At 61.8% G+C, this 25,612-nt stretch overlaps 1 protein-coding gene across 3 annotated transcripts; it reads left to right on the top strand.

Moving 5' to 3' along the window:
* Positions 1-376: 376 nt before the first annotated feature.
* On the top strand, positions 377-9,447 carry TPRA1 (transmembrane protein adipocyte associated 1). Of its 3 annotated transcripts, none has more exons than XM_059879881.1 (11): positions 377-518; positions 5,518-5,641; positions 5,806-5,938; positions 6,764-6,850; positions 6,935-7,007; positions 7,120-7,199; positions 7,570-7,680; positions 7,769-7,829; positions 8,116-8,218; positions 8,312-8,392; positions 8,872-9,447. In XM_059879881.1, the coding sequence occupies exons 1-11, from the start codon at positions 392-394 to the stop codon at positions 9,110-9,112; spliced, it is 1,221 nt and encodes a 406-aa protein (XP_059735864.1). In that variant the 5' UTR covers positions 377-391; the 3' UTR covers positions 9,113-9,447. The 3 variants fall into 3 exon arrangements, with proteins under 3 accessions (XP_059735864.1, NP_001422094.1, NP_001422093.1); NM_001435165.1 differs by lacking the exon at positions 377-518 and adding an exon at positions 641-817; NM_001435164.1 differs by lacking the exon at positions 377-518 and adding an exon at positions 1,054-1,310.
* The last annotated feature ends 16,165 nt before the right edge of the window (positions 9,448-25,612 follow it).

Here is a 25,612-nt window from a genome sequence, read left to right on the forward strand (position 1 = left end):
GGCAAAGTAATGTCTCTGCTTTTGAATATGCTAACTTTTTGAATATGTCATAACTTTCCTTCCAAGGAGTAAGTGTCTTTTAATTTCATGGCTCCAATCACCATCTGCAGTGATTTTGGATCCCTCCAAAATAAAGTCTGACACTGTTTCCACTGTTTCCCCATCTATTTCCCAAGAAGTCAGCTCAACAACCCCAGAAAAAAGAATCCAGTTTTGGGTAACAGCTGAGAAGGAAATGAAAGGGCTTTGTGTTACAGAGACTGGCCAGCTACTTTGGCTAGGGTGTCAAGTGGAAGTGTGTGTTAAGTGACAGACCCACAGGTAAGGAAGCTTGGTGTAGTCAAGGAAGAGAAACAGGGAACCCAGAGAGGAGCGGGTGGGAGGGCTGAGGATGAGGAGACAGGAGGGGCCAGGCCAGGCGGAGCCTCGTGGTGGGGGCAGAGGAGTGAACCCCGCACAGACGCAGGAGGGGAAGAACAGGCTATCTGGGAGGGCTGCCTGGAGGAGGCTGCCTGGAGGTAAGCAGTGAGGGAAAGCAGGCCAAGCCCCAGGCCTCGGTCCTGTCACTTCCTGGTCCTGTGACTTCGGGGGAAGCGCTTAACGCCTCCGCCCCGGGGTCTGCTCTGCGAAAAGGGACGTATGACAGCCGGCCTGCAGGGCGGCCTGGAGGCGGAGGGTTCGTCGGCAGGTGCTAAGGGGCCGCGCCGGGCCCGGGTGGGGGCTAGTCCTTGGGGCCTGGAGGTCACCGGGCCGGAGGCGGCGGAGCGCCTCCCCGGACTCTGGAAGAGGGGGCGCTGCGGGCGGCGGGCGTGAACAGGTAGGTCGTAGAGGGATGCGGCCGCGACGCTTGGCGGCCGCGACGCTAGGCGGCCGAGAGGGCCGCGCACGGGCTCTTTAAGAGGCTGGGGGCCGCCCCGCCTCCCGGGGACCGGATTGGCTCCGTCCTCTGCACTCGCCCCGCCCCCGTTTTGGCGTAACTCCGTTCCTATTGGTCGCTGCCGGCTGGGGGCGGGTCCCCGTGCCGCCGCGGGCAGGGACGGTGGCTGTTTTTGCAGTTTTGGCTGAACGCAGAGGACGCGCCTCCCTTCCGGGTCGCCGCTGCCGGGAGGGCCGCGCGGGGTCAGGCCGATCGCGTGTCCTGATTGCGTCTCCCTTCCCCGCCCGCCCGCCCGCCCGCCGCCCGGTCTCCCGGGGCCGGCCTCCCGCGCCACGCTCCCCGCGCCACTTTCCCGGCCCGAGCGCCGGAGGCCCAGGCCCGCGGCCTTTGGCGGGGTCCGCGCCCGGCGGCGGATGGGCGGCCGGGGCCCCAGGTAAGTGGAAGCCCCTGCTCTGCCCCAGCTGCGCGAGCCGATCCCGAACGTCCCTGTCCCGCCTCCTGCCGCCGGGAGTGGGCCTCCCGCCCAGAGGCAGGCCCAGGGTTCCCGGGGAGGCCGAGCTCCCGGACCCTGCGTCCTATGCTGTGCGCCGAGACAGTGTCTGGAATGGTCACCTCTGGCTCCCGCGTCCGAGAGGGTCGGGGTGTGGGAGGTGTCTCCTGGCAGGGCAGCGGGAAGTTACCTGTCCTCCCTGTGTGCTGGGGACGGGGCCGTGGGGCCTCCCGGACTGTCCTCCCACTGTCCAGAAGGGCTGGGCCGCCCTCTCTCTGATGCTGGACGTTCATCTGTCCAGCTCACTACTTTGGCTATCCCCCCGAGAACTGGGTCATGACACGCCTGGGCTGGACGGTCCACAAACACAGACACACAGCTGAGGGCCATTTCAGATGGAAGGGGTGGTCAGGGAGGGCTCCTGGTGCGACCTGGCCGGGGGCCGGGAGAGCACGCAGCCTGCCAAGTCGAAGGGAATCTGCAGAGGTCAGGCCAGAAGGCACAGGGCTGTCTTCCCTTCTGGGGGCTCCTGGAAGGGTCCACCGCCTTCCCCAGGACTGGAGGATAATGGTTGTGAAACATTCCTCACACAGTTTTGGTTCAGGATTGAAAGCTCCGTGAGCAGCTGGGGCCGGCTGCCCTGAGGGGTGTTTCCACAGCAGCCTGTCTGCTCAGGGTTTTCTGTTTCTGCAGGGCTCCCATCCAGGACCTCTGGGCCACACATGGTCAGTCCCACTGCACAGACCAGGGAGACCCAGAAACTCAGAGAGGCTAAGGCTCAGAGAGGTAGGGCCCTTCTGGCCCAGGTCCAGCACACAGGGCCCATGCCACTGGCACGATGCCCACAGGCTGGCTGCAGACGGAGGGCGAGAGGGTGGGAGGAGGTCTCTGGAATGGCAGCGAGGGCAGGAGTGTCCTCCCCAGGTGGAAGAGACAGTCTGTCCCAGCATCCCTGGTCCTGAGCGGCGCAGAGCTACCCAGGGCACTCAGCGTCCCAGGAAGTCCCCCTCTTTCCACGCCCTCCACCAGCCTGCCCTCCTGGCCCCTCTCTCCTGCAGACCCCTTGCTCTGGCATGGCCTGGAGCTCACCTGTTGCGGGGGAGGGGAATGGGGGAGCCTCCGATGGTCCCCCTCAGCCTCCTTCCGACTGTAATGGGACAGCGGGTGGCCGCCCGCTCCTGGAGGCCGGGTGGTGGCCCCACGGGTCAGCACGCAGAAAGTGCGGGCCTGGAGCGCCCACCGGAAGGGAGGGGTGTGCTTGTCCTGTTGCTGGTGTCCCAGCTTCGGTTATTTTGTGAGCTCTGACACACCGTGGCAACCTGCTGTGAGTCGTGTGACCCCCACCCCTGCCCGCCCCAAGTTCACTTGTTACCAGCACTCCACCCTGGATCAGGCCCGGGGGCCCTGTGTCTGCAGGGGAGACACCGAGCCCTGGGACACTCCCCCTGGGAGGGGGCCCGGGCCCTGGAGGTGGGCTCGGCTGTGGGGGTCTCCTCTTCTGCTGCTATTACAGGGCAAGCAGGCCGGGGCGGGGGAAGTAGGAATAGCAGGCATCTGCCTTCCCTAGCCCAGACTCCGAAGTGAGTGGGGCTTGCACCCCGTGAACCGAATCTTGCCCGCCCACACGCCCAGCTCCCACTCTGGGGGGAAAGCGGCAGTCACCCTGTATGTGTGGTCCTGTGCAGACTCCCTTCTCTGCTCTTGCCTGATCCTTCCAGCAGCCTTGCTGGTGGGGATGCTACAGTCCTGTGACACTGAGAGAGGGAAAAGACTGGCCCAAGGTCACAAAGGCAGCACCTGGCAGAGCCAGAAGGTCAAGCTGGGGATTTGTTAGGACTTCAGAATGCAAGGTGCTCCCCAGGGTGGGGCTGGGGAGCCTAGCTTCAGGCGTGGCTGGATCCAGGGGCTCCTGCCCAGTACTGTCTGTGTCTCTCCTCTGTGTTCCTTTGTCGGCTCTCCCTCCACGTGGACTCCAGTGTGAACGCTCCCTGAGGTTGCGGAGGGGGCATTGTAAGTCATACCTACACCCTGTGCACGGAGACGGGGGTCCTGAGGTTTCCCCCAGGAAAAGGGGGTGCTGGCCACGCAAAGCCAGGAAAAGTCCTCCAGCCGCACTCCCACTCTGTCTGGCCGCTGTCCACCCACGGGCTCCTCTCGGCTGTGTGGGGGTCCCTTGCAGGACATGAGGCAGCCCTGAAGCCACCCTGCTGAGGGGCCTGCACTGACCACGCACCACCCCCTCTGGAAACCACTGGCTTACGGTCAGTGGCTTCAGCTTCTGGTGCTGGTGAGGGGCCTTGTCGTGAGCACAGGGTGTCAAGGAGGTCCTGCAATGATGGAGCACCTACTTAGCAATCGTGGGGACACTGTCCTCACCTCAGCAATCCCAGGGACACCCCTCTCACCTCAGCATCGCGGTGACACCATCTGCAGTCGGCCGGGCCGCTGCAGGCACCCCGAGGCTCAGGTCGGAGCCTAGAGTGAGCCTCCCCTGCCCTCTGCCCTCACCCCTCCATGGGTCCATCTGCAAGTCCTGCCGGCCGACCCTCCCAAAGGGGTCCCAGGTCCCACCACGCCACCCCTGCTGCCGCCCCCAGTCGGGCTGCTGTCCTCGTCGGCAGGCCGAGCACTCCATCTCCCCGCCCCCATCCCCCTGCTTTGGTGCCGCCTCCACCCGTCTCCCTCCATCCCTCCTGTTGTGCTTAGAGGGAGATTGGCTGACCTGGCCCCCGCCCTGTCTCCTCTCTCTTCCAGCATCAGTGTGCCCTGTGCCCTTTGAACAGGCCAAGACCATTTCTGCCTCCTGCCTTTGCCTCCACTGCTCCCTCCCCAGGATGTGCTCTGCCCAGATTACCCCAGGCCAGCTACTTCCAGTTATTTAGATCTCAGTCCAAATATCATTCTGTCTGACAACCCAGCCTGGGCATTCTGGCTTAGCTACTGAACAAAGGCTGAGATGACAAGGTGGACAGGAACTGCCACCTGCTGCACAACAGTCTGTGCAGGCTCACCTGCTCGTCTGAGACCCAGACACCCTGTTACCCTCTGTTCCATGACTTCTGCCTCATGGTCCAGAATGGCTGCTGCTGCTCCCACCACCACACCCACAATCCCAGGCAGTGGGAAAGGAGGAGGGCTGCCCTGAAAATTGGCACATCTTGCTGCTCACACCCAGCTGGATGCAACTTGGTCACACGGCCACAGCCAGCACGAAGGGAAGCTGGGAAAGTGGTCCTGCTTCTGGGAAGCCATGTGCCAGCTAGAATCCATGGCTCTGGTACAAAGCAGCATGGACGCTGGGTACCCCAGCAGTCTCTGCTGTGTTTCCTGTCATTTTATTTTGTTCCCCTCCTGTTTTCTTCTCAGCACGTACCTCTGGAAGTTTGGTTTGTAGCACGGGTGCTTTAATACCTTTAATCCCCTTTAACACCTCCTGGCCTCCTCATTAGGTTGCCAAGGGGGACTGATCCCAGAGCTGCTGGTGGCCTGTGTGGGAGGGAAGGATAGAGGGTTCTGAGCCCCTGGTCCAGGCCCACCCACCCCAGAGTCTCCCCAAGTGCAGGGGTGCCCCTGCACCACCACCCCGGCCTGCACAGTGGGCGCCAGCCCCCCGCAGGAAGTGTCCTGGGCTGCTCGTGCCGACCTGGGCACTCAGCACGTAAACGACTCACCTTCCTCGCTGTTGAAAACGCTGAAGCCATAACCCACCCAGAAAGGCGCCCCACTCACAGGCGTGTGCTTGGTGAACCGCCATAGCCAGCACACCTGTGCACTGACCCCGCCATGGGCCTGCCGCCCTCCACCGGGCACCCCTCCCTGGCCTCCACTCAGCGTGCTGCCTGCCAGGCCAGGACAGGGACTCGCTCCTGTTTGTGGGCAGCGTCCTAGTGTTGACTCAGACACCCCGCTGAGCGAGCATTCTGCTGATGGTGGCACTTGGGCTGCTCTCGCCCCGGGCTGTTGCGGACTGCCGGAGGCGGGGGCGCCGGGTCAGGAGCGCGGCCTGTTCAGTCATTGTTTTCAACGCTGGCATTTGTCACGTTCTGCTGCCGGGCCCCGCGCTCCCTGCAGACACCCCATCCTGCCTGCTGGGTTGGGGACCCCAAGACCCTGGTGCTGCTCACGTGCTGACTCTCCCCTCCCCACCCAGGGCTGGCTGCTGGCAGGATGGACACCTGGGACATGGGGGCCAGCTCGCCCCCGCCTCTGGCGCCCAACATCAGCGTGCCGCACCGCTGCCTGCTGCTGCTCTACGAGGACATTGGCACCTCGCGGTGAGGGGCACGGCCCTGCCCTTGAGAGGGGTTCCCTGTGGGCGTGTGTGTGTGCGCGCGCGTGTGTGGGGGGGGCAGGCACAGCCCTCTCTATTTTTGTGTGTGTGTGAGGCAGGCGTGCTGTGGTCCCCACCACTGAGCCACCTGCTGTGCCCATTTTCTAGGGTCCGGTACTGGGACCTCCTGCTGCTCATCCCCAATGTGCTGTTTTTCATTTTCCTGCTCTGGAAGCTTCCATTTGCTCGGGCCAAGATTCGAGTCACCTCCAGCCCCATCTTTATCACGTTTTATATCCTGGTGAGTTCATTCCAATTGGTGACAGAAAACCCAGTTCCACCTGGCTTAAGCAAAACAGGGAATGAGTAACTGTCTTTGTAAAGAATAACCAGCTTCAGGTACGGCTGCATCCAGGGATTAACTGACGCCATCAAGACCCTCTCTGCACACCTGCTTGCCTCTGGCCTTACGTTCACATGCGTCCTCCACACACGGTACCAAAAGCGTCCAAGAGCAGCTGTGTGCTGACTTCCCTGAGCTGACCCCCTGCCAGCTGCAGCGGAAGGGCATCACTTAGTGGTTGCACATTGCAGACCTGGCATTACCTCTCAGTGGCCCGCCTGGGAACCCCTGTTTATCCCTGACTCGCAGGGAAAGAGACACTCTGGAGCTGGGAGGGAAGGGTCAGCTCAGCGAGACCGCGTGGACCGAGGAGGGTAGTGGCCCCAGGAAGCAAACTGGGGAAGTATGACTTGAGGGAAAGGGAAGTGGGTACCAGGTGGGGGATGCCCAGTGTGTTCTTACCTCTGGCTGTGCCGAGAGACCTTAGGCCAGCGGCATGGCCCCTCTGGACCTCAGTGCCCGTCCACCAGACGCGCTGCGGATCTTTTCAGCTCACGGCGCTGTGAGCATGCACCCAGTGGGAGCACACAGAGCTCCCGCCCCTGGCCGCCTGGCATGTGGCGGGCATGTGTACCCAGGCAGTGTCAGCCTTCCTGAGGCTGGACACGGTTTTCCAGGCTCAGGGGTCAGAAGGTACGGCCTTGCGCCCACAGAAACGATTCCGGGAGGGGTCGTCCCCCGGTGCGACGTCCCCCCCACCCTGGGTCCTCTCTGCCTCCCCAGGTGTTCGTGGTGGCGCTGGTGGGCATTGCCCGGGCGGTGGTGTCCATGACAGTCAGCACGTCAGACGCGGCGACGGTGGCTGACAAGGTGGGCCTGGGCCTGTCGGTGGGGGCGCTGGGCGCCGGGAGGGGGCGCCGGCCTCGGGGCTGACGTTCTGCCCCCTGTGTCCAGATCCTGTGGGAGATCACGCGCTTCTTCCTGCTGGCCATCGAGCTGAGCGTGGTCATCCTGGGCCTGGCCTTCGGTGTGTGTGCCCCTGCGGCCTGCGCCCACCCCAGCCCCGCCCCCGGGACTGGCCCTGCCCCGGCCCCTACCCCGGGGCTGGCCCCACCCCCTGACCGGGACATTTGTTCCAGGGCACCTGGAGAGCAAGTCCAGCATCAAGCGGGTGCTGGCCATCACCACGGTGCTGTCGCTGGCCTACTCCGTCACCCAGGTGAGGGGCAGGGGGCGGGCAGCGGGGTGCTGGGCGTGCACTGCCTCCGGTCATGGGTGGGGGGCGTCATGGGTGAGGCATCAGGGCGTCAAGTGCAGGGGTTCAAACGTTCAGTGCCGTGAAGGAATCGCCTGCAAGCCGTGTGCTGGGCGCCTCGGATTCTGATCCACCAGGCTGGACCTGCTGTTTCAGCAAGCAGCCAGGCAGCTCTGCGGGTCCCCCCAAGAGCCGGCATCCAGAGGGCCCTCTGCTAGTGGGGGACCCCCACCTGGGGGCGGGCTGTGGCGGAGAGGAGGCTGGAGCGGGGGACGGAGGGCCTTAGTGGGGCGGGCTGCGGGAGCCCCTGAGGCCCGCCCCCGCGCCCCTGCAGGGCACGCTGGAGATCCTGTACCCCGACGCCCACCTGTCGGCCGAGGACTTCAACATTTACGGGCACGGGGGCCGCCAGTTCTGGCTCGTCAGCTCCTGTTTCTTCTTCCTGGTGAGCCGACGGGGGCTGGGGCTGCCCATGGGGCCCGGGCGTGCTGCTGAGGGGCTGGGCGCGCCGGTCAGCCCCGCTGCCTCCGCAGGTCTACTCCCTGGTGGTGGTGCTCCCCAGGACCCCGCTGAAGGAGCGCATCTCCCTGCCGTGTGAGCGCCCGGGGGGGGCTGCGCGTGGGGGGGGGTGGTTGGGGGTTGGAGAGTTGGGGGGTGGGGAGTGGTTGAGGGTTGGTTGGGGTTTTGGGGTGGTTGGGGGGTTTGGGTTGGGGGTAGGGGGTGATTGGGGATGGGGGACGGGGGTGGGGGTGTTGGGGAGTGGGGGTGGGTGGGGGTGGCAGTGGGTGGGGTGGTTGGGGGTGTGGTTGGGGGTGGCCCGGAGCGCACAGCCCCGGGCAGGCCCTGGCCCCAGGCAGGACCTCACGCGCCCGCCCCGCAGCGCGCAGGAGCTTCTACGTGTACGCGGGCATACTGGCGCTGCTCAACCTGGTGCAGGGGCTGGGGAGTGCGCTGCTGTGCGCAGACATCATTGAGGGGCTCTGGTACGTGTGGGGGGTGGGGGATGGGGCGGGGGCGGGGGGCCGGGGTGGGGCGCAGGTCCCCCTGCCACAGCCCTGACTCGCCCCTGCCCCCAGCTGCGTGGACGCCACCACCTTCCTCTACTTCAGCTTCTTTGCGCCCCTCATCTACGTGGCCTTCCTGCGCGGCTTCTTCGGGTGAGCCCCCCGCGCGCAAGGGACGCGGGGTGGGAGTTGAAGTCAGAGGCTGCGGGCGGGGTCGCTTGCGCATGCGCACCAACTCCCCCCCCTCCCACCGCCCCCAGCCTCCTAGCCTCTGGCTCAGGGCGCCGGCGGTGCCTGTGAGAGCATGCTCGCGAGTGCACGCACACGTGTGTGCCCTGTGGGCGGTGGCGAGCGGGGCCGGGCGGGGGTCAGAGTGGTGGGCGCCCCGTGCTACGCGCACCTGCAGGTTAAGGCCCGCCGTTCACCAGGCTGGACTCTGCCCACCCACTTGACGTGAGAAGGCAGGTGCTCCCCGGGTTCACTCGCTGGAGCTGGGGGGTTCACACGTGTCCCAGTGGACCCCAAAGGGCAAACAAGGAAGGGCACCGCGAGGGATGGGCGTTAGGGGCCCAGCCCCAGCAAAAGAGGGCCATCTGGACTCACGGAGGCCCCCTGACTCTCTTCCCCACCAGCTCGGAGCCCAAGATTCTCTTCTCCTACAAATGCCAAGTGGACGAGACCGAGGAGCCGGACATGCACCTGCCCCAGCCCTACGCCGTGGCCCGGCGGGAGGGCCCGGAGGCGGCCGGGGCGGCCAGCACGCAGTTCGACTCGGCCGGGGTGGCCTACCTGGACGACGTGGCCTCCCTGCCCTGCCACAGCGGCAGCATCAACAGCTTGGACAGTGAGCGCTGGAGGGCCATCAACGCCTGACGCAGCTGCCCCGGGGGCCGGACCGCGTGGGACTGGCTGTGGGGGGCGGGGGGCAGAGAGACCCAGCGGAACGGAAGAGGGGCCCTGCCCACTCTCCGTGCCCACCTCTGTTCAGCCGAGGCCACTCCCCCTCCCAGCTCCCCCTGCCTCGCTCGGGGACGTGGCCCTGACCGTGTGTCCCAGGGCCGGCTGGCCGCCACCTCCCTGCAGCCTGGGCCCCAGAACTGGACTGGCCTCCTCGCCTCCCACCCCTGCCCCAGAGCCCACGCCAACGGGTGGGCCGAAGTGTGTCTATTTTCCTGATCTGTTTTCTAATAAAAAGGACCAGGGCGGAAGGTGGTGGTGTGGCAGCGTGGAGGGTTGACGGGGCCGGGCGCTGCCCGTGCCCCCAGCGGGATGGTCCTCGCTCTGCCTGCCGGGCGGCTCTTGAGGACTCGGGGGCAGCATGGGTTTTGGGGGAAAGCAGGATCAGACTTCTGCCTCTCGCCAGTCCCCGCACTGGCAGGACTTCGGGGCGCCCGGCGAATGGTCTCCATTGCCCTCCCATCAGGACCAGCTTTCGGCTTCCAAGGAGCAGCTGTGTGCTTGCAGCTGGGAGGACGCGGGATGTGACTTTCCTTATCTCTCAGAGATTCCTTCTTATCAGCACTAAGAAAGCCTTAAGAGTTTCCAAGGCCAGAAACTAAAATTCCACTATTGGGCACCGAGAGGAGGGGAGGGGGAAAAGTAGGCTCAACAAGCTGGAAACATCGACGATGAGCAGAAGAGGAGGGGCAACGGGGGGGGGGGGGGGGAGGGGCGGCGGGGGCATCGCCTCTGCGGGGAGGACGTCGGGTGCTGTGGGCGCGGCCTCAGCCCAGGGCTTCAGGGGCAAGACCCCGCCCTCAGTAGCTGCTGGAGACGCAGTTTTAATAACAGCCCCTGGGCGGTGTTTTAATAACTTCCGGGATTAAGCATCAGGGAGACAACGAGAGCCCCCGTGTCCCCTCCCTCGTGATCCTGCCCGGCGCCTGGGACCACGTGCCCCCGGCGTGAATCTCCCGTTTGTCACCAGAGCGCACACGTGTGCGTCCGCAGACCACGGGCTTTGCCTCAAACAAGCGAGTTCGCACAGCTCTTCTCCCACCTGCGGTCCTCACTCGGCTCCTGCCCCAGGCCCCGCCTCCCGTCTGGCTCTCCGCTGTGTAGGCGGAGCATCATCATCTTGTCGGTTCTGTTTTGCAGTGAGTGGTGTGCGACGCCTGCCCTGCGTGTGTCTGATCCTCTGTGCACACGAGGGGCAGATCCAGGGGATGGAGGTCTGGGTTGTTCTCCCAGTGGTCGGGGCGATCGGGCCACAGACCCAGAGATCTCACACCGGGTCCTTCCTCACCCTCGGGGCTTCTGAGACCCCTCAAGGGGTCCCTGAGGTCAAAGCTATTCTCCTAGTAGTGAACAGGAGTGCACCGGGGAATTTTCCAGACCCGGCGGGTGATAACGTCATAGCTCTGATGGCTGATGGCATGTATGCATTATTGAAATTAAACTTTTGAGTATATAATTTCAAGTACATAAATGTTAGTAGACTTAACTCCCATCCAGGACGCTCGCTCCTCGCTCGGGAATTCTTGATCCACCTCAGAATAGTCACAGCTGGACCCCGCATGCAGCGGGGTTTGCCGAGGGCCTGTCATAGTCTGACCTGCCTGATCCATCGCTTGAGGGGACACTGAGCATCCGAGCAGGGAGTCCTTTCTGAGGCCGGGAGGGGTGGGAAGTCAAGGAGCCCGGCGCAGGTCAGACTCCGCCGCCGTGAGTGACCCACACCCTGTGGCCTAGTCAGACACACAGAAGGGAATAGAGCATGCTTCCCTGGAGCATCGAGAGCCAGGGTGGGCACAGTGCCATCCCCGCAGATGCCATCCTGTGTGTTCCCCGCAGACAGACCTTCCTCCTGCTCGATACCCACTTGACCACCTCTTTGCAAACACGTCGGGAAAGCACGTGGCTAGGACCGCACCGTCAAAACCACAGGCCCGTGGACGTTCTGCCGACTGTCCCATGGCGAACAATCTAGTTCAGGGCCAGACACGTGAGGGCTGGCTGCCACTGGGAGGAAGTGCTTCTCCTCACCCACTGTTCACATGCTAGTTACTTATATTTATTATTCAGAGGGAAGCAGGGACCCTGACTGTGAAAGGGGGCATGATCCTAATGACACAGCTAGCATGCTTGGTCACTCAGTCGTGTCCGACTCTGTGCGACCCCGTGGACTGCAGCCCGCCGGGCTCCTCCAGGGTTCTCCAGGCAAGACCCCCAGCGTGGGTGCATGACACAGGACTTCTCCCCAGAAGCCTGGGCGTAGGCCCACCTGTGAGATGACCCTCCCCAGTGCCGGCACCCCAGCCTGTGGCCCCGGAACTCCAAGCTTCCCAACGCTCACCTGCCAGCCATGTGGGAGGGAGACCACATGTGGCTGGGAATGTTTATGCTTACCAAGTCATTTCTTTTTGCAGCCGTTTAGTCAGATTGGTTAGGAATTGTGTGGGGACGTTTATTCTGGCAAGAAGGTTGGATGAGACCACCGACTCAGTGGACGTGAGCTTAAGCAAGCTCTGGAAGATGGTGATGGACAGGGAGGCCTGGTGTGCTGCAGTCCACGGGGTCGCAAAGAGTCGGACACGACTGAGGACTGAATAACATCGGAGCCTGTGGACTCCGATCCAGCCTGGCCGCCCGGCCTGTGAACTTCCCACTGGACACCAGAGGGCGCTGGGAAGCAGCCTCCCTGCTCTCCTCCCGGCCCCTGCCCCACCCTCTGACAGACAACATCCAGACCCCAGAGGCCTGGTCCGGATCAGGCGCTGCCTTTAGCCCTCTCAGGTTCGACACCTGATACACTGGTGTGAAAAAAGCTATGTCTGTTGACCCAGATTAAGATTCATGTACCTGCTTGAAAATGTCTTAGTTGGAATTTTTCTGAACATCCAGTATGGAGAGTTGTCTTTAACACTTGGGCTTCCCTGGTGGCTCAGCTGGTAAAGAATCTGCCTGCGATGCAGGAGACCCTCGTTTGATCCCTGGGTTGGGATGATCCCCTGGAGAAGGGAAAGGCTACCCAGTCCAGTATCCTGGCCTGGAGAATTCCATGGACTGTATAGTCCATGGGGTCACAAAGAGTTGGACACGACTGAGCAAATTCCACTTTCTTTCTTTTAAATACTCGGTGCCACACTTTCTTCTGTGCCTCGTGGACGCTGCCCCTCACCCCCTCTGTCTGTCCAGGTGAGCCGTGGTGGGCGAAAGCCGGCAGGTCCAGGCCAGGACACTGCTGGCCGGGGCCTCTGCTGGGAACAAGCCCGCTCTCCCTGAGGTCGGTTCCTCTGCTAGACGCTGGCCTTCCTGGCCCCCAGAGGAGAAGGGCGCTGGCCGCACGCACTCAGGTGTCTGCAGAAGATATGTGCGCATAGCTCCCGCCTGTGCTAGGCGCTGCCACGAGGCCCCGCACCTCCAAGGGCCCTGTGACCCTCTCAGCACTGAGCTCGGCGGATGCTGTCATTGTCCCTGTTTCACAGACGGGAAAACTGAGGCTCAGAGGATTTGGTGACCTGGTCAAACTCCCGCTGTAGGAAAGTGGTGGAGCTCTGGTTCTGACCCAGCATTGAGGCTCCGGGCCCAGGCTTTCCAGTGTCAGAACCATCAGACAGCCGGAGACTCTGGACAACCTCTTCCTGCCCGCCGCGTCCACGTGGGCTTGGTGTCCTGGCCCTGCAGTGACGTGGGTTTCGCCCCAAGTTGCTGGGCCAGTTGGGCCGGATTTCTGAGCAGGGCCGGAGTGGGAGCGGGCCCAGCTGGGGCCGGGTGAGGCCCGCAGACCCTCGAGCCCTGAGTCCAGGGGAGGGTTGTCTTCTCAGCTCCCAGCAGAGGTGGCGACTCTGACTCGGGGTGGAGAGAACACGCGTGCAGCCCATGTGCACACCACAGCAGGTGCGCGGGGGGCCTGCTCCAGCCTCTGAGCGCAGGCCCGGAGACACACCAAGGTGCGCACACACAACGCAGAGCACACCCCTGACCTCGAGATCCCACTTCTGGGAAGCTGCCCGAAGCACGGAGTGTGGGGTGAGTGCCAAGACTCTGCTTCAAGGAATGTCCCTCTGTGTGACTCCTAATCACGGCGCTGGCGGCACTTGGGGCCGCAATGGGGGTGTGTGGGTGGCGTGCTCAGCCCTTGAGCGAAATAAGGACGCAGCTTGAGAACAGTCTTGCGTGCCCGGCGCCCGCCTGGATGAAACCGAGTCACAGCCAGCGAGGAAGCGGGTCTGGCGTAACTGGGCTGGTGTCTGAGTCCGGATGGCTGTGGGCTTGGGGGCCCCATGGGAAGTAAGTGATGCCGCGTGGTTACAAAAAACAGGGCGCTTTGAAGATGACGATGAATTCTGCGCACACACACCCTCCCCCAGGCAACCTTGAGGTGCGAAGGAGATCAAAGTCGCAATGCTGCCTTAAAGGCAGGCGGTCGGGGCAGCCGTGGCGTCCAGGGGGGCACAGAGCTGCGGTGAGGAGGGTGGGGCCCCAGACAGCCCAGGTGAGGAAGGTCCCCGAAGCACGGTGAGTGGGAACAAGACCCCCAGCACACATGGGCGCCTGCATCTGGAGAGCGGTGGGTGTCGGGGACCAGAGCGGGGAAGGGAGACTCCTGCCGCCAGCAGAGCAGTCCGCACCTCGAGTCTGAGCGTCATTCCTGTACAACGCAGAGGAAAAGGGGTTCCCCAGGTCTCAGGGCGGCACACGGCAGCGGGGATGTCCCAACACGCGGGCAGTGCCCACTGGGCCCACGCGCTCCTTCGCCAGCCTGCCACCCTCCCGTCGTGGCCCTGGGCTGGCTTCCCAGCTCTCTGCCGCTGCGATCCCCTCTGGCTGAGCTTCAATTTTCTGCCAGGCTGGCCCAGCCGCTGCAGAGCCGCCTCTGATAACACCCTGCATCAAAGAGCAGAGCAATTAGGCAATTACACTGTTTTCAATGGAATTTAGAGCTTGGTGTTTCCCCAGGAGGGCGGGGGACAGAGGGCAAGGCTAGTGACAGACTCAGGAGATGACACTCAGCCCTGCGGCCCTGGGGGCATGGAGTCGGCAGACCCCACACCATTGTCCAGGCACGGGGACCCATAAGGACCTGGTCCTCTGGAGCCACGGGACACAGCTGACAAATACACAGACGACCCCAGGATGAGACGATCCCAGGATAAGACAGTAAGTCCGGAAAGGGAATGACTGGGGAACGCGGCCAGCCAAGGCGGTCAGCCTCGCCAAGGAGCTCATGTTCCTCCCGGGAAGCTGGGAGGGAAGAGGCGGACACACAGCCTTCCCAACACCACAGAGGGCAAGTGCAAACGCCCTGAGGTTCACGCCATCCTGGCCACGTTAGAGGTTAACACAGGCAAGGCAGGGAGTCTCGGGAGAGGCCGGCTGGGCAGCTGTGGCCCCTGCAGCTCAGGGCAACCCCGCGGAAGGCACCTGGACTGAAAGGGGCTGCCAGGGGCACCTAGAACCTTGCAGCCCTCTGCGTCCTGGCCCCTGAGGGCCGGTGCGGCTTCCCTGACAGAGCCGGGGGCGGGGGGAGGGCACCCCTGTGAGTGAGGGGGCGCTTCTAAGAGAACCAAGCAGCCAAGGAACACCCTCCTTGCCAGGTGGTGAGCTTCCTGTCCTGGGAAGTATTCCAAGGCTGGACGGCCCGCTGAGAGGGTCTGATAGAGGGCACTCCAGTGCTGCGGGCAGGACCATGTCTGCTGCCCAGCTGGTCTGGGGGCATCCTCGGGGGTGGCTCAGGTGGCAAACAACCAACAGCCTGCCAATGCAGGAGCCTCAGGACACGGGTTCCGTCCCTGCTTGGGAGGATCCCCCGGAGGCGGGCATGGCAGCCCACTCGGGTGCTCTCACCTGGGGAGTCCCATGGACGGAGGAGCCTGGCGGGCTATGGTCCACGGGGTCACAGAGTCAGACGTGACTTAGCACACACATGCATGCACATGCACTCTGCTGGGTGTGGCTTGTTTCCCCATTTCCTCACAGCCACACACGGATCTCAAAGCTTGACGTTGCTGGGAAGACACCTCCTCACAGGGCTTCAGAGCTGCCAGGGTTTGAAGCCCTCCCTTCCCTGTGCCTGACCGCCACTCCCCAGACAGGCACACGCCTGCGCGGTTTCTCAGGGCTCCTCCCACACGTAGGAACACAGAAGCAGGCCCGCAGGACGGCCTCCCCTTCCTGCCGGGCGCTGCTCTGCTGCCTTCCTGGTTCTGTGCCGGCCCCTGGGCATCCGAAGCAGAGACTCTGTACCAGTTCCCGGGTGGGTTGTGCTCACACGTCACAGACACAGACCCCGGCTCCCACAGGGCAACCTCGTCATTCCGCGGGCCCGGCTGTGTCCGCAGGTCCAGTGTTGGCATGGGCTGCAGGGTCAGGGCCAGACCCTGCTGGACAGACAGTGTCCCGTCTGTGGGCGCTGCCGGATGCTCCCCCCAGCGCCATGGCCGGGACCTGATTCCCGTGTGTCCCGGCGCACAGAGTCTCTGGTCCTTCTTCTCGGCTCCCCAGGTCACGTGAGAGCATGGGCATCTGTCACGCTGGCTCAAGGCCTTTGAGTTTCCTTTTTGAAAAACCGTCTATTGCTGTTTTCTCCCCACTTTTGTTGGGCTGCCTCTTCGTGATTTCTAGGAGCTCTTCATATATTGATGAAAGTGGACCAGACCATGGCCTGCAGTCTACTATGTCTACTTCTACATAAAACATCCATTTCTGCTTTACTGACTATGCCAAAGCCTTTGACTGTGTGGATCCCAACAAACTGGAAAATTCTTCAAGAGATGGGAATATCAGACCACCTGACCTGCCTCTTGAGAAATCTGTATGCAGGTCAGGAAACAACAATTAGAACAACAGACTGGTTCCAAATCAGGAAAGGAGGACATCAAGGCTGTACATTGTCACCCTGCTTATTTAACTTATATGCAGAGGACATCATGAGAAACACTCGGCTGGAGGAAGCACAAGCTGGAATCAAGATTGCCGGGAGAAATATCAATAACCTCAGATATGCAGATGACACCACCCATATGGCAGAAAGTGAAGAGGAACTCAAAAGCCTCTTGATGAAAGTGAAAGAGGAAAGTGAAAAAGTTGGCTTAAAACTCAACATTCAAAAAAACTAGGGTCATGGCATCTGGTCCCATCACTTCATGGCAAATACATGGGGAAACAGAAACAGTGGCTGACTTTATTTTTCTGGGCTCCAAAATCACTGCAGATGGTGACTGCAGCCATGAAATTAAAAGATGCTTGCTCCTTGGAAGAAATGCTATGACCAGCCTAGACAGCATATTCAAAAGCAGAGACATTACTTTACCAACAAAGGTCCATCTAGTCAAATCTATGGTTTTTCCAGTAGTCATGTATGGATGTGAGAGTTTTTCTAAAGAAAGCTGAGCACCGAAGAACTGATGCTTTTGAACTGTGGTGTGGAGAAGACCCTTGAGAGTCCCTTGGATTGCAAGGAAATCTAACCGGTCCATCCTAAAGGAGATCAGTCCTGAATGTTCATTGAAAGGACTGACGCTGAAGCTGAAATTCCAATACTTTGGCCACCTGATGCGAAGAACTAACTCATCTGAAAAGACCCTGATGCTGGGAAAGATTGAGGGCAGGAGGAGAAGGGGACGACAGAGGATGAGATGGCTGGATGGCATCACCTACTCGATGGACGTGAGTTTGAGTAAACTGTGGGAGTTGGTGATGGACAGGGAGGCCTGGCGTGCTGCTTTCCATAGGGTCGCAAATAGTCAGACGTGACTGAGCGACTGAACTGAGCTGACTGACAGCCTGTAGGCTCAATAAGGCCTGCTGATTTACTATTTTTTTATCAACAAAATCCCCTGGGGCACACAGCCAGGCTCCCTGTCTGTGGCTGTTGCAGTTACCGCAGGAACGCTGACGGCCTACGGCCTGGGAGCTGGGGTGTGCGCTGTGTGGACAGTGAGTCTGCTGACCCCGGGATGGGATGTCTGTGATGTGAACTGCGAACGCTTCCCCCAGTTGGTCGTTCATCTTTTGACTGTTTTTTTCCCTTCTGAGTGCATATAAAATTTTTAGTTGTCCAGACGTGTTTTAATAGGGCTCAAAGCTGTTTGACTTTGGAGGGTCGTTGCTTCTCGAAATCCAGAATCTTTACACACCACACCCTGCAGTTTAAGGTCACTGTGTTTTGCTCCCGAGCTAAGAGGAAATGAGTGAAAAAAGGCAGATTTGGACGAGCACTGTCTAGAAGCTGCTGGAGACTTTAGCACTTGCACTCCGCCTTCTGGGGGTTTACCCGTTTGAGAGATGAAGACTGTAAGGCAGGTTAGGGGGTACTGCGACCCTGACTTACAGACGAGTAAACTGAGGCTCAGGGGTCGTGCAGCCCGCAGGCCTGCGGGGACAGCGCCGCCACCCCCACGGGGCGACCCTGGCTGGTCCCGCAGAGAACGAACGAGACCCAGGGGCGGAGCGGCTGTCCGGAGTGGCAGGAAGAGCCACAGCTTCGCGTCCCGCCTCGCAAACCGCGCCGGAGCCCCTCGTCCCGTTCCCGCCCCCGGCCCCCGCCCGCGGCCCCGGCAGCGCAGGTGGCGCGATGCCCAACGCGGCCGGCAGGGGCGGCATCACACCGGCGGGGAGCTCGCTCCTCAGTTGCTGCGTCCCGGGCCCCAGAGCCCCAGCTGTGTCTGCACCCCGCACCCCACCTATATCCCAGCCGCCCCCACGGGCCATCCCAGCCCGGCCCCCACCTGTATTCCGGCGCGGTCCTCCACCCGCGATCCCAGCCAGGTGTCCGCACCTGTATCCCAACCGCCCCCACCGGCCATCCCAGCTCGCCCCCCACACCCGCGATCCCAGCACGGCCCACCGCCCCATCCCAGGAACACATCCTGGCCCCGCCCCGCCCACCTCGTGGCCCCGCCCCGCGGCCCCTCCCCCAGGCCCTCCCTCCTGGCTTCAGGCTTCAGTGCCCGGGGGTTTTGGGCTTGGAGTCAGACCCAGGGTCGGGGGCGGGAGCCCGCCGCCGGCCACACAAGCGCCCTTGGGATCCCTCCCCCGGGGTGGGGGGGGGCGGGCTCCTGTCACCTGAAAATAAAACCCCGCCCCCTCTGCTGGCCGACCTGCAGAGGCCCTGGCCGCTGGCATCACCTCCTCCGACCGCGACCACGCTCCTTCCTGCTCGGCCCTCCCGCCAGCCTCAAGGCCCCCTGGGCTTGCAGCACCCCCAGCCCCACTCCCAGGACAGCCCCCCACTTCCCAGGATGCTCCCCTCGCGGGATCTGGAGTAGCCCGGATTCCTAGCTGCGTGTTTCCCGCCCACCCTGGTGCACACCCCTAGGAGACTGCGGGGGCGGGCCCCGCACCCCCACTCAGTCTGTCTCTCCCCGGCCACTCTCCGTAGCTGACCACCGCAAGGCCTCCGAAACCCAGGAGGGAAGGCAACCTCAGTCTGGACTCTGCTGCGCAGGCCAGTGAACCCCCTCTGGGGGCCTGGAGCTGGGTCTTCTCTGGAAGCTGGCCTCCACACCACGGTCTGGGACGCTGGCCATGACGGACATGGGCCTGAGCCCCGGGGGAGGGGGACCCAGGTCAGCTTGGGCCGGGCAGCTGCTGCTCACGCGTACTGAGCCACTCAGGCCCCACGCAGCTCCGGGAAGAGCCAGGCCTGCCTTGCTGGGGCCTGTGCACCTGCCGGTCCCTTGCTTGGATGCTGGCCCATCCCTGGGGTCCCCATCCACCTTCCTGCTTCCTTCGGGTCTCTGCCCCCGAGTCTCAGTGACCCTGGCCCTGACCACATCCGCCACGCTCCCCTTCACTGTGTGGCTTTATGAGTTTGCCCCACAGGATGGTGCCCGGGGCCCAGCTGGTGCTCAGCAAATACCATCGGGGGTGAATTTGTTCTGAGTCCCTCCCGCTGGCATGTGGAGCCACTGCAGAGCGGGGGCCTGTCCCCGGGCTCCCTTGATGGCAGCCAAGCCATCAGAGCACTTTGCCTGAGCGTGGGAAGGAGAGGGTGTGCCGTGGTGCCTGGCTGTGACGGTGCCCTTGGGGACAGCTCTGTCCCTGGTGCGGACGGGCCTGTCACGATATGTGTCTCACAGGCCGCGGCTGCAAACACGGCGCTGCCAAGGGGACCACCAGCTCTCACGGTGCCAGCGGCACGCTGCCCGGGTCCCAGTGTCTGCCTGGCTGCCCCCAGGGTGCGGAGAGCGACCTCGCAGCCCTGTCTCCACATCCTCCCCACCCCCTCAACCCCCCATCCCCCTCCCCACCCCTGCTCCGGCACCGTCTGCTCGAGCCTGGACCCCCATGGCCTGAAGCCAGCCCAGAACACTCTGCTTCCGAAGGCCTCTCGGGGATGTTCCGCCGGCCAGCCCCCCGCCCCGGGGTGGCCGCACACCTCCTGGCTCCTGGAGTAGGACACACATGGGGAGGGCCCCTCTGCACAGGACTCCCCCAGGCCTGGAGCTTGGAGGCTCGAAGCCAGTGGTCTTCGAGCCTCATCTCAACGTCTCTTTCTTATCCGTCTGCCTGTGTGTCCCTCTGTCCGGGCAGACCCTCTGGCTGGTCTCTGGACACAGACTCAGGCGCTCGGGAAAACTGCTTCCTGGCTGAGGCCAGCCCTGCCTACCCAGCTGGCCAGCTGGTCCTGCCTGCTGCCCCTGGGGGTGGGGGCTCCTCTCATGACACCACCCAATGCCCCTCCCAACCCCACTCTGCCCCGCCCGCACCCAGAACCCGTCCTCAGCCTGGGGCGACTTCTCCTCTTCACACTCCCACAGCTCAGCTAGTCTGAAACACACAATTTAGCACTTAATTATACACTCTGCTCACTAATTATTTTGTGCCTTATCTCTGTGGCTGCGTGAATACTGGGAAGCAGATCGCACTCCCGGGCTCCAGCCTCCGTGAGGCCTGTGCCTCCTGCCTCCCTGGGGCTGGAAAGGGGGCCCTTGACGGCAGCCTGGAGCCCACGGTGCCCCACGGGTGGGCCTGGGCGGGGAGAGGTGGCTCATCCGCTCCCTCTGCACATGTTCGCCCAGCCCCCGGCCTGCCCTCCTGGGCCCTGGGCGTCCAGCAACCCCCGGACCACGGGGCCTCCCCACCTTGCCCCAGACACACACGGAGCCGCCCCACCAGCCCCGCAACCTCTCCTGGGCCCACCACCCTCTTGCTGGACAACGGAAAGCTGCGGATCCCCCGCAGGCCACCCTCTGCCTGCGGCCGAGGAAGGGGGGTGTCCCTCCACTCCGTCCCCTTGGCGAATGGCACCGGGACAGACGTCATTGTCTCTTCAGGCTCTGGGCAGAGGCAGGGGTATGGGGGTGTGCGGGGGGGTTCACCCTTGAGGCTGGACTGGGGAAAGGCCTGTGGGGTGTGGGGAGAGACTCGGGCTCCACGGGGCCCACCCGCTGACCGCACCCTGGGCAGGCGTCCCCACCACCCTGAAGCCCTGACGTCCGTCCTCCCCGGGGGTCCTAGGGCCGGGGCACCTGGGAGCCTGCGAGGGGAGACAGCGAGGCAGACGTGGGGCTGGCCGGGCCGTGGCTCCTCCTGCGGGGCACGGCCTGACCCCCGACTTTCCGCCGCTCGCGCAGGCCCGTCCGTCTGTCTGTCCTCCTGTGTCCTGTCCTCTCCTGCCCCGGCCCATCACCTGGACGCTTGGCTCTGGTCTCCCGGGGGGTCCCACTGACCGCTGCCCTCTGCAGACGCCCCTTTGTCTTTGAGAGAAGGTCCCTGCCCGCAGTCAGGGTCCTCAGTGACCACTCTTCCGGCCCCTCCAGCCCCCAGCCCTGGGACACCTTCCGCCATGGAGAACCAGCCACAACCCGGTCCCGGTGGGCCTGACCTCTGCCGGCGCTCCGGGTCAGCATGCAGGGGCCCAGGCACCCTGATCCAGAGATGAGGGGCCACTTCAGGTCTTGCCCCAGCTCCCAGCTGGGGCCCTGCCGGGGCTCTGCTGCAGTTAGAACAGAGATACACCCTGATCACAAAGGCCCGCCGCCCCCCGTTCCCTGGCCCCCTGCTGCCCGGCCAGCCCTGTCCCAAGACCTCTGCCACACACACGTGTCCACTCCCCATTGAGCGTTCACCTGGCCAGGACACACGGGCCGCCTTCCTCACGGCGGGGTCCCAGGCACCCAGTCGGGGCTCCTGTAAGGGGGGCGGGGGGCGGTGAGGCTGCCTGGGGTCTCCACTCCTGAGGGTTCGCAGGGGCAGGCCCTGCTCTCGGGCAGAGGGTGGCCCTGCAGATGAAGGCTACATGAGATCGGGGTGGCGGTGTGGGGGGCGGAGTGGACAGGGCTGGTGGCCACCTCTCTGGGTGTCCCTTTGGTCTCAGCCCCGGGCCAGGCAGCATGGCAGCCCCCTGCACCCACCTCAACCCCTGGGTGTGTGTGTGAGCAGCTCCGGGTGCCTGGTGTGCCCTGGGCGTGTCTGCGCAAAGCTGACCTGCCTGTGGCAGCAGCCCCGTGACCGTCTGCAGCGCGTGCAGGGCGGGTGTGTGCGTGTGTGTGTGCGAGCGTGATTGTTTTGGTGTGATCGGTGTGGGTGTGATTCTGGAAGGCTGTCTGCGAGGATCTGGGGTGTCAGCTGAGGGTGTCAGGGTGTCCCCAGGGCCTGTGGGGCTGTGTGAGGGCGGTTCGTGGGCTCTGCTTCTGTCTGAATGGTCAGGGGGCCTCTGCCATGGGGCCCCGCGGCCCTGGCCTGCTCCCCACTGTCCCCACCCCCAGTTCCCATCACGCAGCAGCGGAGGGTCTTATCAGCTTGGTGGGTGAGACGGGGGCCATGCCAGAGACGTGCGGGGGTGAGGCGAGTGGACAGGGAGGGAGAGTGGTCTCCACTGGACAAGGCCCGCGTCCCCCGCTTTCCTCCTGGGCGGGCAAGGGCTGGACTCACGGACACCCGCCCTGCTCCCAGCCCAGCCCCACCCACCCAGGAGGCTCAGTGTGGGGGTGGGAGGGGGAGGCGTGAGGAAATGACCGGTGAATGCGGGCGAATGCCGGGGCTCTGTGCCACCCGGAGCACCGTCTGGTGAGAGGGAACGCCTCCCAGGCTGGGCGAGGGGCTCTGGGCAGGAGCTGGGGAGTCTGGGGGGAGGACTCTCAGGTCTGAGCCTCCAGGGTGTGGCTCCCTTCCCAGAAGCAAGACAGACTGACGGCTGAGAAACAGCAAACTGTTCACTGTCTCTAAAAGCACAAACCTCTGGGCTCTCCTGACCAGCACACATGGACAGAAAGTGAAGAAAACCATTTTGCAATTTAATCTGAAATAAACACACTGGAAAAGACCCCGATGCTGGGAAAGACGAAAGGCAAAAGGAGAAGAAGGATGCGGAGGCTGAGATGGTTGGATGGCATCGCCGACCACGGACACGAGTCTGGGCGAAGTCCGGGAGATGCTGAGGGACCGGGAAGCCTGGCGTGCGTGGGGTCGCCAGGAGCCGGCACGACTTAGTGACTGAACAGCAGCAGCGACCAGGTGGGTTTAGAGGAAGCGGCTCCAGGAATGTAAAGCGGCCCGGCCACCTCCGCGTCCCTTCCCCGGCCTCCCCCGGGGCAGTACCTCCTGTGACCACTGAGGCTGTGTGCTGATGTGCTGTGACGTGGGCCCGCAGGCTGCTGTCCCTTGTCATCGAGGCAAGCGATCGAGATATGAGATCGAGATACAGAACCATCCCCATCGCAGGGACCGCTCCCTCCCCCGCCACTCCCAGCCCCCGCCACCTCTGGCCCAGGAGCCATCTCACAGCTTCCTCCTGCAAGAGCTCCTTGCGTTCCTGCAAGAGCTCCCTGGGCAGTCTGGTGGTTAGGATTCTGAGCTTCCACTGCAGGGGGCTCGGGCTCTATCCCCGGGGGGCGGAACAAACATCGCACAAGCTGCACCCCAAAACGGGGGGTTTCTTGTAAGTGGGATCCCTAGCGTGCGGCCTTCTCAATCAGCGAAATGCCCTTGAGAGCCGCTTGAGCTGGCGCTGGGACACAGGCTCTGAGGCCGTCGCCTGGACCGGATGTTGGGGTTGTTCGCAGTTCTTGACTATAGAAACGCCTGCTACAAGCAACTGCGTGCAGCGTCTCGTGTGGACGGAAGATAAGGTTTCTCCGGTGTGAGTGCCCAGGGTCGTAGGATCAACGTCTGGTTGAAGCACCTGCCCGTCTGCAGCGGCCGGTGAGCCTTCCTGTTCTCCCTGTCCTCGCCAGCGCCGGGTGCTGTCGCCTGCTTCCTTCTCTGACTTTCAGCCCACCTGTGTCATTAGATTTGAGTGAGTGGGCGGCACAGAGCGGGGCTGTTTTTCCCACGCAGTCTGTCTCTGTCTTTTAATCGGCGAACTAGACTGTTTAGGTTTAATCTGATTATTGACACGTTAGGGTTACGTCTGCTGTTTAATTTTCTTGTCTTTTTGTTACTTCTGTTCTTAATTCCTGTTTTCTTTTTCTTGTCTTCTTGTGTGCCACTTGAGCCTTTAAGAGATGTGGGCTTCCTTGGTGGCTCAGTGGTAAAGAATCCGCCTGCCAGCGCAGGAGACACGGGTGTGATCCCTGGTCTGGAAGATCCCACATGCGCGGGGCAGCTAAGCCCGTGCACCACAGCTGCTGAGCCTGAGCTCTGGAGCCTGGGAGCCACGGCTACTGAGCCCACGAGCCGCAACTGCTGAAACCGGAGACCCCGTGCTCCACGGCAAGAGAGGAGCCCCACCTGCCACAACCAGAGGAAGGTCCAAGCCGCAACCAAGACCCAGCACAGGCCAAAAGTAACTACGGAATAAGAATTATCTCAAAGTTATTTTGACTTATATACAGTGTCTTTGATTGTATCTCTCCATATTTTGGTGGTGTTCTAGGTGTACATTATAATTACGTAACATCACAGTTTATCGATTTGACATTTTATCAGTTGGAGTGAAGTATAGCAACAGGAGTCCCTCTGTGTCCACTCCCTATTTAGTGTGATTGTCTTAAACATTTCCTCCACATGCACTGAGAATCACATCAGCTAGGGGCACAACGTTTGCCTCAATCGTCAAACAAAACTTGGGATATTTAAGAGGCGATGGATCTGTTGTGTTTGCCCGTATTCTTGTTCACTTTGCTCTTTCCTGATGTTCCAAGATCCCTGCTTTTGTCCTTTTCTTCTTGTTTAGGGAACTTACTGTAATAATTTCTTTAGGGTAGGTCTGATGGCGATGGTGACAAATTCTCAGTTTTCTTTCTTCTGAGAATGTCTTGATTTCTTTTTCATTCCTGAAGGATATTGTCACCGGATATAAGATTCCAGGCTGACATTTCTTTCAGGGCTTGAAAAATGTTTGTCGTTTCCTGCTGGTCTCCGCGGCTTCTGATGAGAAATCTGCTGTCAATCAAATCGTCTTTCTCCTATACCTAAGACGCCATTTCTCCCATTGCTTTCAAGACTTTGTCTTCAGTTTTCAGAAGTTTTAATATGCTATATATCTCAGCATAGATTTCTTTTGGTTAATCCTTTTGGGGTATTTCTCAGCTTCCTAAATCTGTAGATTTTGGTCTTTTGCCAAATTTGAGAAGCTTTTCTCGGAAAACTTTTCCAGTCCCACTCTCTCCTTCTTCTTTTTTTTTCCCTTCCTGGATTCTGATCACTCAAATGTTAGATCTTCCTTTTTTTTTTTTTTTTTTAAGTTTCTTAGGTCCTTTCGGGTGTCTCAGATGGTAAAGAATCTGCCTGCAATACAGGAGACACGAGTTCGATCCCTGGGTTGGGAAGATCCCCTGGAGAAGGAAATGGCAACCCGCTCCAGTATTCTTTCCTGGAGAATCCCCATAAACAGAGGAGCCTGGTGGGCTACAGTTCAAGGGGTCAAAAAGCGGGCCTGCTCATTTTTTTTAGGTCTACTTTTTCTGTCTTGTTCAGATTGAGTAACTTTCACTGCTTCATCTCTAAGGTCCCCTCCGTTCTGGCGCTGAGCCCACTGGTAGAGTTTTACACTTCGCTTACTGTATTTTCCAGTTCCAAAGTCTCCATTCAGTCTTTCTTTAAGCTTCGGTTTCTTTTCGGAGACTCTCCACGGTTCCATTTGCTTCAGTCATCTTCACTGCTGAAGGAGTTTCGTAAGGGCCGCCTGAGCATGGCTGGCAGACAGCACTGACGTCTGTGTCCGCTGTGGTTGGCTTCTCTTGACCACCATTTCGCATTCAGCTTGAGATCTTCCTGGATCTTGGTATGAACAGTGATTTGCAACTGAAGCCTGGACTTTGCAGGGCTCAGGGTACGAGATTTTGGGCCTTATTTAAACCTCCGTCTTCACTGCATCCTCTGCCGCTGTTCTGCTGGGGGAAGGGGCAGCGTCTCATCACTGCCTGGTGGGGGAGGGGGTCCAGGCTGCCCAGTAGCCCCCCTCCGATGCTGCAGGTGGACGGTTCTCATTACTGCTGGGGGTGAGTTTTCTGGGCCCCACCAGGTCTTCAGTGATGTGGTCCC

This window comes from Bos taurus, chromosome 22 (genome assembly GCF_002263795.3).
Source record: "Bos taurus isolate L1 Dominette 01449 registration number 42190680 breed Hereford chromosome 22, ARS-UCD2.0, whole genome shotgun sequence".
In the NCBI taxonomy this organism is placed as follows: domain Eukaryota; kingdom Metazoa; phylum Chordata; class Mammalia; order Artiodactyla; family Bovidae; genus Bos; species Bos taurus.

What these genes read in the sequence shown, in the direction of transcription:
- TPRA1 (XM_059879881.1), top strand. Translation starts at nt 392, where the DNA reads ATGAGGAGACAGGAGGGGCCAGGCCAGGCGGAGCCTCGTGGTGGGGGC. An exon ending in TTATCACGTTTTATATCCTG is followed by an intron (nt 5,939 to 6,763) that starts GTGAGTTCATTC and finishes CTGCCTCCCCAG; the next exon opens with GTGTTCGTGGTGGCGCTGGT. An exon ending in CATCCTGGGCCTGGCCTTCG is followed by an intron (nt 7,008 to 7,119) that starts GTGTGTGTGCCC and finishes CATTTGTTCCAG; the next exon opens with GGCACCTGGAGAGCAAGTCC.